The sequence below is a fragment of the Netta rufina genome, assembly GCF_964035555.1.
Source record: "Netta rufina genome assembly, chromosome: 1".
NCBI lineage: Eukaryota > Metazoa > Chordata > Aves > Anseriformes > Anatidae > Netta > Netta rufina.
The window spans coordinates 44,540,913-44,558,536 of NC_140123.1; the positions used below are offsets into that span (position 1 = coordinate 44,540,913).

The following is a 17,624-nucleotide window of genomic DNA, read 5'->3' on the forward strand; positions in this document are numbered from 1 at the left end:
ATGCTGGGGAGATACGTTGGATTAGATGGTCTCCAAAGATCCCTTCCAACCTTAATGACTGTGAGTTTGTGGTTTTATGATTTAGATATTTTCTTCCTTTTTTTTTTTTTTTTTTTTTTTTTTTTTTTTTTTTTTCTGGAGGGAAGAGTGAGCTGGAAGAACAAAAAGAGAAAGGTAACAAATCCATTTTTCAGTCTAATAGCATTAACTTCTATTAACCTATCTAACTGTTGCCAACCTTGTCAATATGAGTGATCCTGTTAGCTGGGCTGGATTTTTATGCTCCAATGTCAGGGCCAAAGATAAATTTTCTGCACATCCAGGCTACCTCCAAAGTTTCCCTTGGTGTGGAAATGGAAAGGCAAGAAATAAGCACTGATGTACCTGCAGGTTCTGTTTCCCCATGGTACCAGGATTTGACCAAAGTGCACATCTCATCCAGGAGCTACGAAAAGCAGTTGGGATGTTTTATGTAGATGTAGGTTATGCATGCATGAGTGAAGAAGCTACAGAAATGCATGTGGGAAGAGGGTTAGTAGCCATGCTGAACAGCTGCTCATGTTTAAGAGAAAGACAAGACGAAGGTTTTAAATGGAGCCTGCACATAATGCACAGTACAGAAGCATGTGTGTGTCTGTAGGGCTGCGTTTTTGGAGTCCTGGGCCCTGGGTTCTTTGGCTAGATCCATGAACAGACACACTGCCACTTCTGTCATTTAAGGCACTTGGATACCCACTGCAATTTTCAGCCTCAAGTTATGCACTCAGAGATGACATCTTGTACTGGGTTTGAGGTGGGGAGGGGACATCACCAGGGCAGCTGACCTAAACCAGCCAAAGGGATATTCCATACCATATGGTGTCACACACAGCAATAAAAGGTGGAAAAAGGAAGAAGAGGGAGGGGTGGGCTCTTGTTGTGAAAACGTCGGTCCTCCTCCTGAACACTGGCTACGTGCGTTGAGGCCCTGCTTCAAGGACATGGTCGAGCATCGCTCATTTGTGGGAAGTAGAGAGTAATTTCTTTCCTCTGTGCCTCCACATGGCCTTTGCTTTTTTATTGTTGTTTGTTGTTTTGTTTTGTTTTATCCCTCTTTTCCTTCCCCCTTTAGTTAATTCACTTAATTAATAATAATTTTCCCTTAATAATTATTTTTCATTTAATTAAATTACCCTTATCTCAAACCATGAATTGTTTTTTCCCATTCTTCTTCCCCTCTTCTTCAGAAGAGGGCGAGTAAGAGAGCAGTTGTGGTGGAGTTTAGCTGCCCAGCAAGGCAAAACCGCCACAAATCCATAATCAGGCACAGGTAAAATAGGCAGATGTCTGGGTTGGAGCTGTCTGAGGAACAACTGATGCCCTCCTGTCTCTTTTTACGTGCCCATGCCCTCCCCAGATCTCACACAATACTGCTAGCCCTACTCTGCTCTCCCTCTGCTTGTGCTGCTAGATTTAATTTTGCATTTCTGAGGCAATGAATCAGTTTTTCCTGACAGCTGAGAATCCCTGACAGCTCTGGAGGGAGGCTGCATGCAGAAAGGGGTCTGCTGAGCATCTCAGGTGGCACAGGGAGAACTGGATGTCCAGAGACAGGAGAAGGGAGAAGATTCAATCTGGGACAGGACTATCCCTTTCTGTAGCAGTTAGATCCACTCAAATCAATGTTAAACTTCACCTGTAGATCCATGCTGTTCTCTGTCTGGAAGCACTCAGGGGCTGGAGAAAGCTTTACACAATGATTTAAGGCTGGACTTAAAGGGCTGAGGCTCCTCTAAGTAGGTTTTAGGCAGTGAACACCGAAGTGCAAGACCGCGACTGAAAAGATATGCTACTTTGCTCCCTAATTCAGAACATGCCTAAACTTCAGACATATTAATTTTTAATTCTGATTTATTTAGATTTATTTCTGATCTATTCATGCTGTTCTGTGATCTGCTACATTCCTGATAGGATGGTTGGGCATGGATTTCTCTACCTTGTAGTAGTTTGAGACTCCCACAGCAGTGAAAACCCTAAACTGGTGTTGGGAGAAGTGCCTCCTTCCTCAGGGAAGTCATCCTTGCCTGAGATGCAGAAAGCTTGCTAGTAGGAAGGAATCTGATTTATTTGCTCTCATATAGTGATTCATGGTTTTAAAGCACTATCAAATGCCAAGAGACACTAACCCAACATATGGTCTGAAATTCTGATGGTACACAATACCCATGTCTGAACTGCATGCATTACACAGGACACAGATATAGTGAGGGGAAATAAAATGTACATAATAGGACATTTAAGTTAAAACAGCCTTTGCCACCCTGTATTCTGCTACTGGGTTGATTTCTCTCCTGGTCAGTGAAGTTTTCCATGGTGTACCATGGTTCCCCAACATCAGCCTGACACACCTGGTGACCTCTTCTCTCCATGCTCCCAAATGTACGGTATTCAAATCAATTTACTAGCTTCCATGTGCTAATAAAATATCACATATATTAGTTCACTCATGACATGTGAATGTGACTGACAAATTCCTATCCACGTCCACATGTTCCATCAGTTTAGAGTACAGTTAGTCAGAGGAAAGTTGAAAGTGAAGAAAAAGGAACATTTCCAGGCAGAGGAGGAAATGGGCAGGACAAGATGAACACCAGGACAGGCTTAATATGCCCTTCCCCACCCCAAACACACGTATATAAGTAGTGAAAGAGTGATTTCCCCAGCTCCTGAGCTATCACTCATTTGCTGCTTCTCTCTGGGACCTCACACCATCCCTCCAAGATGCTGGCAAAGGTACTGTCTTGTTTCTTTGCACTGTAAGGTGAACTTTTCTGTGTAAGCATTTGTTGTACTCTCACTGTTGATGTTCAGTGGGTGTGCATCACGCTGTGGGATATGTGATTTACCCGCTTTCAATGCCCTGTGTTACTCAAGATAGTCTTGATGCTTTAGCACAGAGCTCAGTGAGAATTTATCTGAAATAATGCAAATAATCCCTGGAGGTGTTCAAGGCCAGGCTGGATGGAGCTTTGAGCAACCTGGTCTGGTGGGAGTTGTCCCTGCCCATGGCAGGGGTGTTGGAAGTAGATGACCTTTGAGGTCCCTTCCAACCCAAACCATTCTGTGATTCCGTGATTCTGTGGTTGATTCTATATAGTTCTGGGCGCCATTGCCAGGAGAGAGAAATACAGTTAGAAGAGTGCAAAGAAAAGCTACTAGCATAGGAGGGGTGAGCCTGTACTAAAAAGGAGAGAGCAGCACAGTTCAGTTTATTTAACTTAGCCAAACGAAGGCCAAGAGGAAATACTATCACTGTGTGTGGATATGTGCTAGAGAGTAGAGGAAGGGGAAGGAGGAGAGTAAGTGGGAAGAGATGATTTCCAAAGGAACTTTCTAACTGAGATATTAACAGCAGCTAATAGCTCCAGTCAAGAAGAAGCAGACTGGGTTTGCATAATGGGTCAGTGCTCAATGGGAAAAATAAAAATTAAAAAAAAAAAAAAAAAAAACATAAAAATAAATTTTAAAAAAGCAATATAATTCCCAGATCAGCAGGAGCCAGGAACAAGGAGTCACTGCTTTTCATAGAGGTGAGACCTTGCCTTGGAGAAAAGCTGGATCTGCAGCTGAGCTGGAGTTCAGTGGGAGTTGGGAGCCTGGAGCAGTGGGTGCAAGGTAACGCTGCCAGGTCCCCTCTCCCGCTGAGCTCCAAGTTCAGCAAGGCTTGTGATAATAATCCTGCTTCTCGGGGAGATTAAATCCTGCCTCCTGGAGTGCTAGTGGCTGTGTGGGCCTGAACTGCCACATTCCCACTGACTTCAGTGCAATGAAAAGGTGCTGTGGAAAGCCAGGCGCTTTGTGCTTGTGTTTCTTTATGTGCATATGCTTCTGTGTGTGTATATATAATAAATATATAAACATTTATATAAATAAATATATATATATATGTCTTGCAAAGTCACATCACCTGCAGTACTTAGCCTCGAGGACTTCAGAAGGAAGCAGCAGAAATAGAGAACAGTTAAGGACACAAAAGAAAGTAAAACCAAAACATAAATAACCACATGGCATTTCTGGGAATAAAAAGGGGAAGAAAACAAGCCTTTGTTTTGCTGATGCAATCTGTGCCAACATGCTAAGCAGTAACCCCAGACTGACAGAAAAAAAAAAAAAAGAAGAAGAAATAAAAAGTTGTTTGTTTTTTGTTGTTGTTGTTTTGGTTTTTGTTTTGTTTTGTTTTGTTTTGTTTTTGTTTTTAATAAAGGAAACATCTAATTTATTTATTTTTTCCCTCTCAGACAGTTACAGGAAACTTTGCCAATGTGATTCATGGTTTGAATGCAAACCACCTGACAGATCAAGTCATTCAGAGAAGCAAGCGAATGATTCTGGATACTCTTGGAGTGGGGCTTCTGGGGACCAGCACCGAGGTCTACCACAAGGTGAAACAGTACAGCAAAGTAAGTTTGGCATTCATGGTATACACTAAGGATTGCCTACAGGAAAAGCAAAGGATAATATAGTCTATAAGGGGAAACTTTGTCATTGCAAAATTATTTGGGTGATGGAAAGAGGAAGGCAATGTTCTTCCCACTGGAGATGGGGAAACTTCATTGCTTGAGTTATGTTAACTCTGCATGAGCAAAGGTCTGTGTAACAGACTATGCTGAGACCCCCCCCACCACAAGCAGAAAATAGTTTATTAAGAATCCCTTCTTTTCTTTCACCTATGAGATCTTATTAAAAGCACCAGCAAAGCAAACATTACTTGGTGCTGGACTTTCTAACATAAGGGACAGTTAAACGGATGAAAAGTTAGTATTGGGTTGTTTTCAGTCCACAAAATAGAACAGTCATCTGAGGTACATTGGCCATATTTCTCCTCCAGTCTGGCACTGCTTGTGCTAAAGGAACATTTGACCCTGAGGAGAACCCTTCCCAACACAGGATTGCATCAGTTAGGAAGGAGTTTAGACCAATGTTTTACTGCTAATACCTGGGTAGTTGGGCTCAGGCTACAGAACACTGTGTGACAATAAGGCTCCTTGCACAGATAGCCCCCTTCCCAAACTGTGGTGGTTATTCCTTTTTATTTAATTTCATAAAGATCTTTTGTTGGCAAAAAGATCTGCACATCAAAAGGAGAGGAACAGAGTACAGGGGTACCAGCATCAGGAGGCCACATATCATTTACCAGGGTCTACTAAAACATTGAAAGACATAACTTTTACCTGGAGATCTTCCCCAACAAGATGACTGCCCTGAGGGAATTGCTCATGAGCGGTGAGAAGGGACACGGATGGCCAGAGGTTTTGTGGAGGTACTGAACGGCCAGGTCCATGCTGTTGGCCTGCCCCCTATGATCTGTTTGAGTGGAAGGGGCCCTTGACAGAGGTCATCAGGAAAATGAGTTTCTTTTCATACTTTCCGATAGAGAGGTATTTCTCCCATGAAAGGGAAGAGTTTGGTCTCAAGAGGGTAGGATCTGATCTCAGTTACATAAAAGATACTGCGCATGTTTATCCTTGGTTTCAGGACTTTGAATTAATTGATGTCAATTTGTTCCAGATCTACAGCTCAGATATATCCAGTACCATCTGGGGCCACTTGGATTTCCGACTGCCTCCTCTGTATGCAGCTTTTGTGAATGGAGTGGCTGTAAGAGATGCTCTTTTATTTGCTCTTAAATCACACTAATTGATTCCATTCTCGCTCCAGAGAACAGAGTGCTCCTAAAATCTTAGTTTACTTTAATCTTGTGCCTGAAGCCTACTACAAAACTTCACTAGTGTCTTTCCCTAATGTGCTTCAACTTTCTTCCAATGAGACCAGGCTCAAGGTGTGATATATATCTGCATCCCTTGCCTTTAATTTGGGATTCAGGGCTGTTTTCAAAGGTCAGAACCCTACAGCTTGTTACTGCCTGGCTACAGCAACTGCATAACAAAGAGATGCTCCATCTCTCACTGGTATCAGCAGATTTCACCCCAGCTTGCAAAGTATAGTAACAGAAAAACATAGATACAGACATATTTACGTACACATACACACATACAATATATCTCAGAACAATTTAATCTTCAGTCATGCAGTTTGCAAAAGCCAGTTATGGATTTTGGACACATACTTTGCCAGTAATGCATGATTGGCTTCCCAGAAGTTTGTCTAAATTCAAATTTAGGCGGAAACCAGGTGAAATCAACAGATACACCAAGAGGTGGGAGTGGACAAATTTGGCTACTATGCAAAACTAAAGAAGGTGACCATCCATGGAATTGATATACTAAGCCTATCTAAATTCATGTGCCAACAAAACTTCTTGACAACAAGAAGACTTCAACAAGAATTTAGAAGTGGGCTCTGGGTGTGGGAGAGAAAAGACATCTGTGGATACTCTTAAGCTAAGCAGCTTGTCACAGTTTTAAGACTGTAGATTTCTCCTGAGCCCAGGAACTCCAGGCAAGCTGGCTCCTCATGCAACATGAGAATGTGCTCAAAATTCAGGCTGAAGTCTGATGTCCATTTGCAGGCTTGTGCTGGTTGCAACAGAGAAGTTATGCTGATATAACTTTGTTAGTGGTGTGGACTTGGGCTGCTATAGCTCTAGTGGGGTAAGCCCTAATGCCAGCATCAGCTGCAGCACAGGGGAAGTGGTTCGTTATGTTAACATTTTGTTCTGGGGGAAGTGAAAATGCACCATTCATATAGCGGAACTAAAATTGCTGCCATAATTATACCATAATTATATCATCTAATTAAAGCCACAAAAACCTATTGTAGAAAAGAAGAATCATTGTCAAACTGGTTTTGGACTGGTGCAACCTGAGGTAGAATTATGAATTAACCGGAGTTAGAATTATTATATACATATTTATTCTAAAGCATGATAAATGCTTTATATTGCATTTCCACTTCTCATAGAGCCATGTTGAGAGTAAAGGACTTAGAAGAAAGACCTTTTAAGTTTCGGTTTCTAAGGAAAAACTAGTTTTTCAGTCTCATTTACAACAGCTACACTATTTTCATTTGACTTAGCCAGTCTTGCCAAGTCCAAGTTTATTGCTGATGACAAATCGAAGCTTCTCTCTCTGTTAGGTGCACTCAATGGATTTTGATGACACATGGCATCCAGCCACACACCCCTCTGGGGCTGTGCTCCCTGCTGTGATTGCTCTCTCCGAGGCCTTTCCTCAGAAGAAAAAAATCTCAGGTCTTGACCTGCTCTTAGCTTTCAACGTGGGAATCGAGGTGCAAGGCAGGTTGCTACACTTTTCCAATGAAGCCAGGAATATTCCAAAAAGGTATATAAAAATACTTCAGGTAAAAAGTTAAATGGAAGTGTTAATATACTTAAATAGATAGCACTTAATATACAAATAGCATAGTTAATCGTATTTTCTGTTGTTGGTCCAGCAATTTTGGAAAGCTTCAAGCGAATCTTAAACATGAATATACTTGCATGACTCCTTACTGCTTGGGTAATTGATTTCTTTTCGAGAGCATTGATCAGCTTACAAGAAGGCTCTGCTGATCTCTCTATTAATTAAAATTAGCAGCAAAGTAGCAACATTTACCAGCACTGGTCAAAAGATCTCAAGAACATATATGACCTTCTCTCTTGCTCACTTGCTCTCAGCAGCCTGGAGTCACCTGTGCTGGGCTCAGAGCAGAGCTCAAGAAGACAGGGTGGGAGAAATGCCCTGAAAGTATGGGATGGACTAGATGTCTCCTTGGTAGCTCCTGTGTTTTCCTTCTACCAGTTTTGCAAACCTGGTTCAGAATAATAAAACTTGCATCCTCCAGTACATATAATTTATAGATGAGGAAAAACTGTGACGCTTTTGCCATTTTCCTGTTCAGTTTACCTTGACTTATGAGCACTTCTAACTTTCCAATTGCTTTCTGGGGAGGCCCTATGACAAGTGCTATTACTACAGTTTAACTTTTTCCTGGGGAAAACAGCAGTTTCTTCCATTAGGACCACACCTGAATTATGAATGTATGTTTCTTTACAGTGCTGTCCACCTTGCAATGTAGTAAAGGGAAATTGAAGCTTGTATATATAGTGAATTTGGGTGACTTTCTGAAATGAGGTAACAAAGAGATTTTGTTTTCTCAGGTTTCACCCACCGACTGTAGTTGGTACGATGGGGAGTGCAGCAGCTTGTGCAAAACTGCTGGCTCTTGACCAGGCGAAATGCAAAAACGCCTTGGCTATTGCTGCCTCCTATGCAGGCGCCCCCCTGGCGAATGCAGCAACCCAAACAAAGCCCCTCCACATTGGCAATGCTGCCAAACATGGACTGGAAGCAGCTTGCTTAGCCTCACAGGACCTTCAAGGAAACAAACAGATCTTGGACATGGAGTCAGGGATGGGCGCCTTTTACACAGATTACAGCCCACAGTCTCTGCCAACCTTGCAGTCCTACGCCTGGCTGTTGGACCAGCAGGACGTGGCCATCAAGCGCTTCCCTGCTCATCTTGGAACGCACTGGGTGGCTGATGCAGCATCTTCTGCTAGGAGGAAGCTCGTGGAGAGTAGTGACCACGTGCTTCCCCTTGATAAAATTGAGAAAGTCATTGTCAAAGTCCCAGAAGTCAAGTACGTGAACAGGCCCAACCCGAACTCGGAACACGAAGCCCGACACTCCTTCCAGTTCGTTGCCTGCTCTGCTCTGCTGGACGGCAGCATGTCGGTCCAGTCCTTTGCCAGTGAGAACATCCACCGGCCAGCCTTGTGGGAGCTTCTCTGCAAAACTCAGCTAGAGCACCCCGCCGATAACAAACCTAGCTTCGAGAGTCTTTACTGCGAAGTGACTGTCATGCTTCGGGACGGCAACACGATTAGCGACCGCTGCGACACCTTCTACGGACACTGGAGGAAACCTCTGGAAAAGGAGGACCTGGAGAAAAAATTCCAATCCAATGCTTCTGAAGTCCTCCCTCCAGAAGCCACAGAAGGCATTATAGAGACTGTGTACAACCTGGAAAAAGTAAAGGACTGCTCCATATTAAGTATGTTTTTATCAGGACAGTCAGCTAGAGCACTTTCAGAGAAACTGCGCTTACTTTGAACTCACAGCTAGATGCTATTCGCCAAGCAAACAAAATTCAGGAAGAGCCCTTAGTGACTCAAGCACTTTTAAATTGGACTTACTAACACAAGGGCCATTGTCAGTCCAATATTCCAGTTTTTGACTAAGTAAGTAATTTAGAAATAACATGCACGGTTCAGTCAGAGAGGCTGAAGATCTGCTGGCACAGTCTACTTCAATTATCTTTCTATCTCCAGAGGCAGAGCACTGCCTGCGTGCTGCATAAAAGTTTCCCTAGCCTTCTGCCAAAAGAAGTCTGCATGTTCTGCTTCTGCTAAATCACTTCGTAAAGGAAATCCAAATTCTGGAGGAGTATGGGAATGCTATCTCTGTGAGAAACACCACTGTGAGAAGGACAGAAAATAAGTCTCTGTGTATTTCTGTACATTTAGTTATAGCGTATCCTTGAAGAGGCCACCTGCTACATCACAGCTTTGATGTTTGCAGTAAAATAAACACACAAAACAGAGTAGTAGCTCTTGATAGCAAAGCCTGATGTACTGCAGAGTATCAAGACCAGAATGTTCTTCATCATGCTGCTCCACAGCAAGAGGGACAACTCTACACTCCTACTCCACTCCTAGAAGCATTATTTCCAGCCCCATCTTATGGCTGCTTAATAGTACAGGTTTATTCCTGCTGTACTCCCACTTCAATTAAAAGGCGCTGGCTCAACAGGATATTCACCCCCCACTTCACCCAATAGCAGCCACTGAGACAACCAGAAACTTTTAACAACTGTGCATTTAGGCTGTGGGATGTTTATTCTTAGTAGGCAAGAAGCAGTTTACAGTGAGAGAGGTTGTGGTAATCCTACATTTTCTGACTGCACAGACCCAAGTGCAATCCTGGTAAGAGATATACTATGCTCTTGTGAAGAGCTGCAAGTTTTTAATAAGAAAACTGCTTCTGCCATATTTCAAGTTTATGCTCAAGCCATTTGCTTCAGAAGATTATCTGTTGTCTTTTTTACTTTGATAACCATTCCCACTCAGTACCAATTAGTGATGCCATGTTTAGGAAATTACTGCAGACACTGCAAATCACAGGCTATGAGACATGTAGGTATCAAGACACTTCTTATGCTGCAAGCACCAAGTGACCACAGTGACAATCTACTCACCTTGGTAACTAATTCTGGAAATCTCTAGTTCCCTTGAACCTCACCACTTCTACTTCAACAGGGCCTTGAAAGATTGTGCTTATAAGAGAGGCTGACTTTTGCCCACGTTTGTAAGATCAAAGCAGGTGTTGTTAAGATGTATGAAGTGTACCTACCTTAGGGCATTGACGTATGTAAAAAAAAAAATTAAAAACACAAAATGGAGCTACTTCATTTCAGTAAAAAAATATTTTCATTTATTACACCAATAGTTGTGTATTTTCCACATGCAAGGTATTAATTTGTACTTAAGTACAAAGAACTTAAGTGCTTCATACTCTGACTCTTGTTTTATAAAGTTAATTTATCTAGGGAGTTCTAAAAATTTCTCAGAAATCCAGTAGTTCTGCTTGTTTCAAGACTTGCAGAGAAAAGTTCTTTATCCCTTTTGATTGGAAAGGGAAATTACTCATCTATACTGAAGACATAGACACATCTACGGCTATGGCATCTGTGATTATACCTGGGTAATCCCAAATGTAAATTACGGATAATCATCGGTGATGTGAGGGAAAAAAAAAATTGGATGAAAAGGGTGCCTACATTATTAATCCAAATATATTCAGTCATGATAAGTAAATAAACTCAACAACTTCAACATATGCTTTCTATTTTGAAGAAGAAACAAAAAGGATAAACATGGCAGTAACTATCTGATGTATTACAGATTAAAAAAAAAAAACACACCAAGAACCGTGAAGTTTAATAGCTGCATTATTTTATTAATACCATCAAAAGAAGCTAAATGGTCGTGCTTTGCTAAATTGAGTTCCTTGCAGAAGTCTGTATGCTCCCAGTCAGGCAAGTTTCAGGACTTCCTCTACCATTGTTCCAATTCCATCAAAGATTTGGTGCAGAGGAGCCTTGCACATGAAAGCACAGGTAGTAACTATTTTATTGGCTTTATCCACGTGGGATTCACTTACATCTTTGCAAATGTGCTTACATCCAAGCTCTGCTATAGCAGATGCTGTTTCAGCATCAGGAAATCTGTAAATAAAAAATATGGCAATTAACATATAAAGAGATGATACTGCCAATGTTAACTTGAGTGAGAGCACAAGAACATTAAGTGACAATATTTAAGTGACTTTGTAGTTGATGACAAGGGAGTAAAACAGACTTTCAGTGTCGAATCATCCCTGTAATAACTCATCCAGTATCTCTGAAATGCAGTCACGATGCTTGAAGGTACAATTCTGTTAAACAAGCTCTGAGTGTGTTTATAAGATGATACCAAGTGCAGCAATAACTAATCCTCAGCATTTTCTGATATGGCAGCTGAACTTGCAGGCACGTTAGACCCTTTCCAGCAACTCCATATAAGGTCTTCCACTGGGATTCTGCAGCGAATTTAATTTTCTGGGGATAAGGCAGGAACAGGGGGATGGCGGAAATACCTCCCTATTACTGCTGATATGAAATTCCACTCAGAAATCTTATCAAGAGTTGCCAGTCCTTGAAGCAGCATTGATTTCTGCCATGGCCTATTCTCACATTTCCCCTAAATTGGCCCCAATCTGCTACCAACAGAAAAATTTCACTAAAAATCTACGAGCAGACAAAACCCCACATACAGTTTAAGTGGCCACTCAAATTACTAAATTTTTGAATCCCAACTGGACAGACACCTATCCTTCATTTGCAACATGAGTCAGTCTTCAGAGGTAGTGGGTAAGCAAATTGAGTATGTCAATTAATAGGAGCTAAAATCTGTCACTCAGTTACCAGCAATGTAGCAAAAAAAATAAGACTTGATACCCTTGGTCACCTGCTTGTTGGCACAACCACGATCCTCTTAAAACTCATTTTGTTTTGCTACTTTCAGGACTGATGGACACTATATCCAATGACTCGTTAGCATCCACGCTGCACAATAAAGCTAGTGCAGGAACCTACGTTGCCTTCAGTGGCTTGCAGAATGATGATTTAGGCAAGAAATAAGGTTGTCTGTATTTTTCATACTTTACTTGTAATGTGTCTGTGGATTTTGACATTATAGGGATAATGTCAATATCACAAACCAATATATTTCTAAATTCAGGGATAAGTTGTTCCAACCGTAGTACATACAAAGTCTCCTGACCTCATGCATTCAGCCCATCTGCCGCCCTAAGAGCACCACATCTACGAGCATTACCCAAGTGAAACTTTAAAATAAGAGAAAACTACCACTAAGAAGTTACCAAAGGGTTGCTGACACCAGAAACCTCAGATTTTAGTACAGAAGACTGTTCATTTTCTAATCCTAATTCCCACATAAATTAACTCCATCTGTTTCCTTACCTTCCATCTATGTTTTTATCTTGGCCGACTGTGACCTCACAACCAGGAAAGACTTTAGCTGCCAGGACCGGTGATATACAGCACAAACCTATGGGCTTTTTAGCTTTGTGGAAAGCTTGGAGTGTGGAGTTCACATGTTCATTGACAGTGCAGTTCTTGCCATCTACAGCCCAGGAACACAGGTTCTTTGCTACACCAAATCCACCTGAAAAAGAAAAAAAACACTCAGATGTAAGACTCTGCCAAAAGCCATTAAATTCAGTACTTGAGAGTTTTCCTTTTTACAATATAATCATGGTATACATCGGACTTTTACATTACCTTACTGAAAGACTTCTGCACAGGAAACATGATAGGTTTATAATGTTACAAGTTTAGCTGTGAATTTCTTTATACCAGATACATTAGAGGCAAGAAAGCTTAATGTTTCTCCAATAAGTAACAAATTGCAAACCTTGCACTCTTTTGCTAGTCACTGGAAAAACTGCACCACCTGATATACCCCCCCCCCCCCCCCCCAAATAGGCAAGAGGGAGATTAAAGACCAATAATGCTTAAAAGTAGAAGAGTACGGTTCAAAGGAGTAATGCAAACAGTGGTTTGCCCCTCTACAGTAATTTAGTTCAATACTTAGTTATGGAAGAGCCCCCCCCTCCAAATTCCACCTGGAGTTAAAAAATAAAATAAAATATGAATAAAATAAAAACAAAACAGATAATACCTAAAAAGGAGTTGGTAACGTACAATATTCTGGGACATGCCACATGTGAATGATAAAAATATCCTATTAGAAATAATGTCTAATTTGTCTGTCTAGAAGTTGGTTACAACAATCCTTTAATTGCATTTAATCTTCATATAATTGTACAGATTACATTTTGCAACACTCATTTGCTGGATTTAGAACTGTCAGAATTATCAAAGGTTATTATTAAGTGTAACATCCATTATATTTAATTCTTTATACATAATAACAACAGTATTAAAATAAACGATTTTCCAGAAGAATTTCAAGGGACAACATCAAGAAGTTCTGTATTTTTAATATTTTTTGCTTTCACTCAATCCCTTTTGTTTGCTGTTATCTGGAATCTCTGAGGTAAGGTTTTAATTTTCAAACTTAATATAATTTATTTCCCTGTAACAGTTATTACTGCAACTCCCCTGAGCTCGGGTTATAATAGAGCATGAAATTAACATGGAAAATATTTGCTAGCCACTACTCCCAGATCAGCCCTGTTGTCACCGATTCACGAAAGCTCTGGCAGTGGATTTCCCAGCGTTATACACATGCTCCCTCTGCTGGCCTTACAACAGAAGACAGTACAACAATTTCAAAGTCAATACTTAAGCACAGCTGTGAAGACAATATTTAACAAAGTTATGAATATTCTGGAAAGTAATCTTGAGCTAGTCACAATTTTCTCATTACATTTTAGTTTCTTCGTTTCTGAAGTGATTACAATTACCTCTATCTGAAAGGCAACATCATGGCCTATAAATAAAGAATTAGCCACAAACTTACTTAGTGTAACTCGATTAGCAGAAGACCAGATACACAATTAAAACAAGATCTGACATCGAGCATGTTGGCAACCTGCTATTCTGCCAATAATTTCAGAGGCCCTAAAATGAAGGCACTACCACACAACATCACATTCAGGCCTTACTTTTCCACTTTAGTCTGTGTTCTTGTCCACAAGTAGGTACTTAAAGCTTATCAATCTTTAGAAGTAAGGAATAGTCTGATGTATAATCCAAAAACAACGCTGGCACTTAAAATTAATGAACTATAAAATAATAAATAAACCAAGGTGGCCTGTCAACTCACAAGAGCTTGCTAAAACATTCTCATCCTCAAAATAAAATACAAAAAAAAAATCCCTCTCCATTTCAAGAGAATAATTTACTATCTAAATGAATTTTAAAATATAAAAGCATCAGAGACAACACACTCTTTGCAACTGAATAATCACAAATTATTCTTTTAAAAGCACCTACCAGGGAAAATAACCGCATCAAATTCACTGACTTTCAGTTCAGCCAAATCCTGAATGTTTCCTCTTGCCAGCCTGGCACTTTCGACTAACACATTCCTCTTCTCATCTGTTGGACTTCCTTTTAGGTGGTTGACTACATCCCTTTGCTCAATATTGGGGGCAAATATCTTTACCTAGAATACAGAAATGAAACAATTTTGTGCATGGAACTATAACTCTTATACACCAGTGACAATGAAGGTCATTTAGTGAAGCAAGTTTTTGTTTCTGAAGCCTCTCATCCAAGAGAAGTGGATTCCACAGGCCTGATCTATTGCTTTAAATAACTAAAAAAAAAAAAAAAAATTGGAGTGCATTCTTGCGCCAACATTACCAATCCTGCCAGGGCCTGCCTTCGCTCTGCAGGTAACTGGAAGGCCAAACAGCACCGCAATTTATACCAGCTGCCTGCATGGACAGGCAGCAGTCTGCAGAAAGACTGCTCTTACCTGTCACGGGCTCAGAGTACTAAAACAGATGTGAAAAAAATCTATATAGCTTAACAGATAAAAGATCCAAACTTTACAAGCATTTGTAGTACAAGTATTATAATTACTCACTCTCCTAAGACTGGTAGCTGGAAGTAGAAAACAAAACGTGGAACATGTTCTGGGTAGGTACAGGGTGTAAAAGCTGAATCAAAAACATAAAGCTTCAGGAAAGGTCTACCCCAGGGGCCAGTATGCTTTGATGACTGCTTTGTAGACTTCTCAGTGCGGGCTGTGTTAGTTAGTTTTAAAGAGGATGATTCTGTGCTAAATACAGGGCTTGTTTTTTTTCTGTTCACACAGTGGTTGTGTCACTGTCGGACCCCTGAGAGTGACCACTTTGTGTGGTCACCACAGACAGGAACAAAGCACAACACTGCATCCGGGCCCAAACCTCTCCGAAGAACCCGAGGTTACCAAAATAATATTTCAGACAGCTACCACAAAACAAACAGGCAAGCCCACGCGAGCGCTAGAGCCTGACTTCCCCAAAAGCACTCAGAAAGCGGATCAAGTTCGACCCCACCCCATTTCCAGCTCTTCAGAGGGGCTGCCCTGGAGCTTTGCTCCTTGCTCCTGACCCAGGGACGGCTTTGCGGTGCCCCCAGCCCCCATGCCAGGCACCCCTCGCCCCGGCCGGCCCGAGGCGCTGAGGACGAGCCGCGGCGATGGGGCCGCCGCGCTCCTACCTCGGCGCCGCCGCGGCTGAGGTGCACCAGCGCCGCCGAGGCTTCGTGAATCTCGCTGCCATCAAAAACGCCGCAGCCTGCCAGCACCACCGCCACCCGCTTCCCCATGGCAGCTACGGGCCGGGGGAGAGCGGCAGCACCGCCCCGGGACTCGGTCGGGGGCTGGACGAGCCGTGCAGGGGCTCCTGCAGCCTGCCTGCCCTCACAGCACCTCCCCTGCTTTGCGCCTGCGCTGCGGCGGCCGCCATTTTGTAGCTCCCGCCGCGCCGCCCTGCCCTGCCCTTCCCTGCCCGGCCCCTCACACATACACAGGGAAAGTGGAGTGGATCAGTCCCAACCCAGAGAAATATAAAATATAAGCATGTTTTGTTTAGAGTTCAACGCATTCATTAACACAGGAGCCCGTGGGCTCAGCTGCAGGAGCGGGAGGGTTTGCTAGGTTTGGGCATTGGGGAGCCTAGTCCTGTGAGCTGGAGTCCTCACACATGGGCTAAGCGAATGCTGATATCTGGAAAGAGTTTTAATTCCAGTGCACGTGTGGAGATAAGAGTAGATCCTGAAACCCTTGTGTGCTAGGGCCAGGATTAATGTTAAAGCTAGGGGATTGAGCACCTTGAGAGCTGGAATTCCCTGTTTTTCTGTCCTGACTTACTGACCAGGCTCCCTGGATAGACCCTGAACCTAAACTGTAGGATGTCTCATCTCCAGTATCACTTCTGGTCCTGCTTCATGGATGATGAAGGATCATCCATGGATGACTGATGGATGTCACACTTATATTATAGGTAGCCCTTTTCCCAGGATTGGCTTTGGATCTGATTGGGATGTGATGTCTCCACTGCAGATCCACCATGTTATGTTCCTGTGTCATAGTCCAGCTTCAACTTCCTCATGCTCTGTCTCTTCCCTGTGACCTGATCATGCCCTTCTCTCTCTCTCAGCTCCGTGTACTCATCCCAGCTCATGATATGTTCCTGCCCTGGCTCTGCATCACCTTGAAATAGCCCCATGATGATTCATCTCTGGCCAGGGCCACAACACCAAATAGCAATAAAAGCACTTCACAAGGGGTCCACCTCTTACACGAGACCTTTTCAAGCTGTGAGAACACACCTTGGTGGGGGAGAAGCTGCTGTCAGAGCCCTGTGTGCAGTAATAGGTCTTAATTACCCTGTCCAGCCTCAGCTGGGGCTCCACCCAGACCTGCTCTGACCATGGGCTCCATGTAAACCTAGAGCTGGGCATCTAAATGTGACCTTAGCTATGCTGTAGGGGTGTATGTGCGTCCAGTTCTATCTCCTGCAGTCCTGACAAACAAGCTGTGAGCTTATGTTGCAGGTGGCCTTCAGTCTTGTCTCCTGCGTGGAACCTGGACACGTTATTACAGGTAGTCCCATCTCCTGGCTGGATGCTAAACTTGACTTTGCCTTGCTGTGCGTGGGACTATTGGTGGATCCAGTCACAAACACATTCCTGTCCCCATTTAGAAATTACAGGACTGTACCGTGGTCACTCAAAGCACTGTCCCAGCTTGCACCATGTTTGCCTCTCCTCCTGCCTTGTCCTCCCTTGCAAAGCAGACCTACTTCTGCTGCTCCCTGACATCCCTACAGCTAACAGACCCAGCATAAGCTATTAAAGTTGGCATCTGACTTCAAATAGTCATGTATTTGGAGTGGGAAAGAGTGCCACTGCTCTGCTACGTGGCATCGCTAGGGTGCTTGGGCAGGTTGACAGCTGATGACATTGAAATCTAAACTAGCTGTTCCAAACCACAACTTTTGGCTGCAGCAGCAGGGTTTCTTTTCCCCTTTTCTCTCTGTTCATTCCATCTTGTGTCTCTCACAGGCAGAGAGAGGCGAGAAGATGCTGGTTTGTAATGGGAA

At 42.6% G+C, this 17,624-nt stretch overlaps 2 protein-coding genes across 2 annotated transcripts; one reads left to right on the top strand and one right to left on the bottom strand.

Annotated features, from left to right (window-relative positions):
- Positions 1 to 2,720: 2,720 nt before the first annotated feature.
- Positions 2,721 to 9,593, top strand: ACOD1 (aconitate decarboxylase 1). The gene is made up of 5 exons (XM_084283303.1): positions 2,721 to 2,772; positions 4,278 to 4,439; positions 5,548 to 5,637; positions 7,075 to 7,280; positions 8,099 to 9,593. Exons 1-5 carry the CDS (start codon positions 2,761 to 2,763, stop codon positions 9,051 to 9,053), a joined length of 1,425 nt encoding a protein of 474 aa, XP_084139429.1. The 5' UTR covers positions 2,721 to 2,760; the 3' UTR covers positions 9,054 to 9,593.
- A 1,345-nt stretch (positions 9,594 to 10,938) lies between these two features.
- LOC311214523 (glutamine amidotransferase-like class 1 domain-containing protein 3, mitochondrial) lies at positions 10,939 to 15,946 on the bottom strand. The gene is made up of 4 exons (XM_084295126.1): positions 15,739 to 15,946; positions 14,524 to 14,695; positions 12,523 to 12,727; positions 10,939 to 11,226 (listed from the first exon to the last, which is right to left on the bottom strand). Exons 1-4 carry the CDS (start codon positions 15,844 to 15,846, stop codon positions 11,034 to 11,036), a joined length of 678 nt encoding a protein of 225 aa, XP_084151252.1. The 5' UTR covers positions 15,847 to 15,946; the 3' UTR covers positions 10,939 to 11,033.
- Positions 15,947 to 17,624: the final 1,678 nt, after the last annotated feature.

Bases quoted from the DNA above. Each gene is read 5' to 3' on its own strand.
- ACOD1 (XM_084283303.1), top strand. The intron at 4,440-5,547 runs GTAAGTTTGGCA...AATTTGTTCCAG, and splicing joins AGGTGAAACAGTACAGCAAA to ATCTACAGCTCAGATATATC. The intron at 7,281-8,098 runs GTATATAAAAAT...TTGTTTTCTCAG, and splicing joins GCCAGGAATATTCCAAAAAG to GTTTCACCCACCGACTGTAG.
- LOC311214523 (XM_084295126.1), bottom strand. From the start codon at position 15,846: ATGGGGAAGCGGGTGGCGGTGGTGCTGGCAGGCTGCGGCGTTTTTGAT. The intron at 14,696-15,738 runs GTAGGAGCGCGG...TCTGTATTCTAG, and splicing joins TCAGCCGCGGCGGCGCCGAG to GTAAAGATATTTGCCCCCAA. The intron at 12,728-14,523 runs GTAGGTGCTTTT...TTTCTTTTTCAG, and splicing joins TGATGCGGTTATTTTCCCTG to GTGGATTTGGTGTAGCAAAG.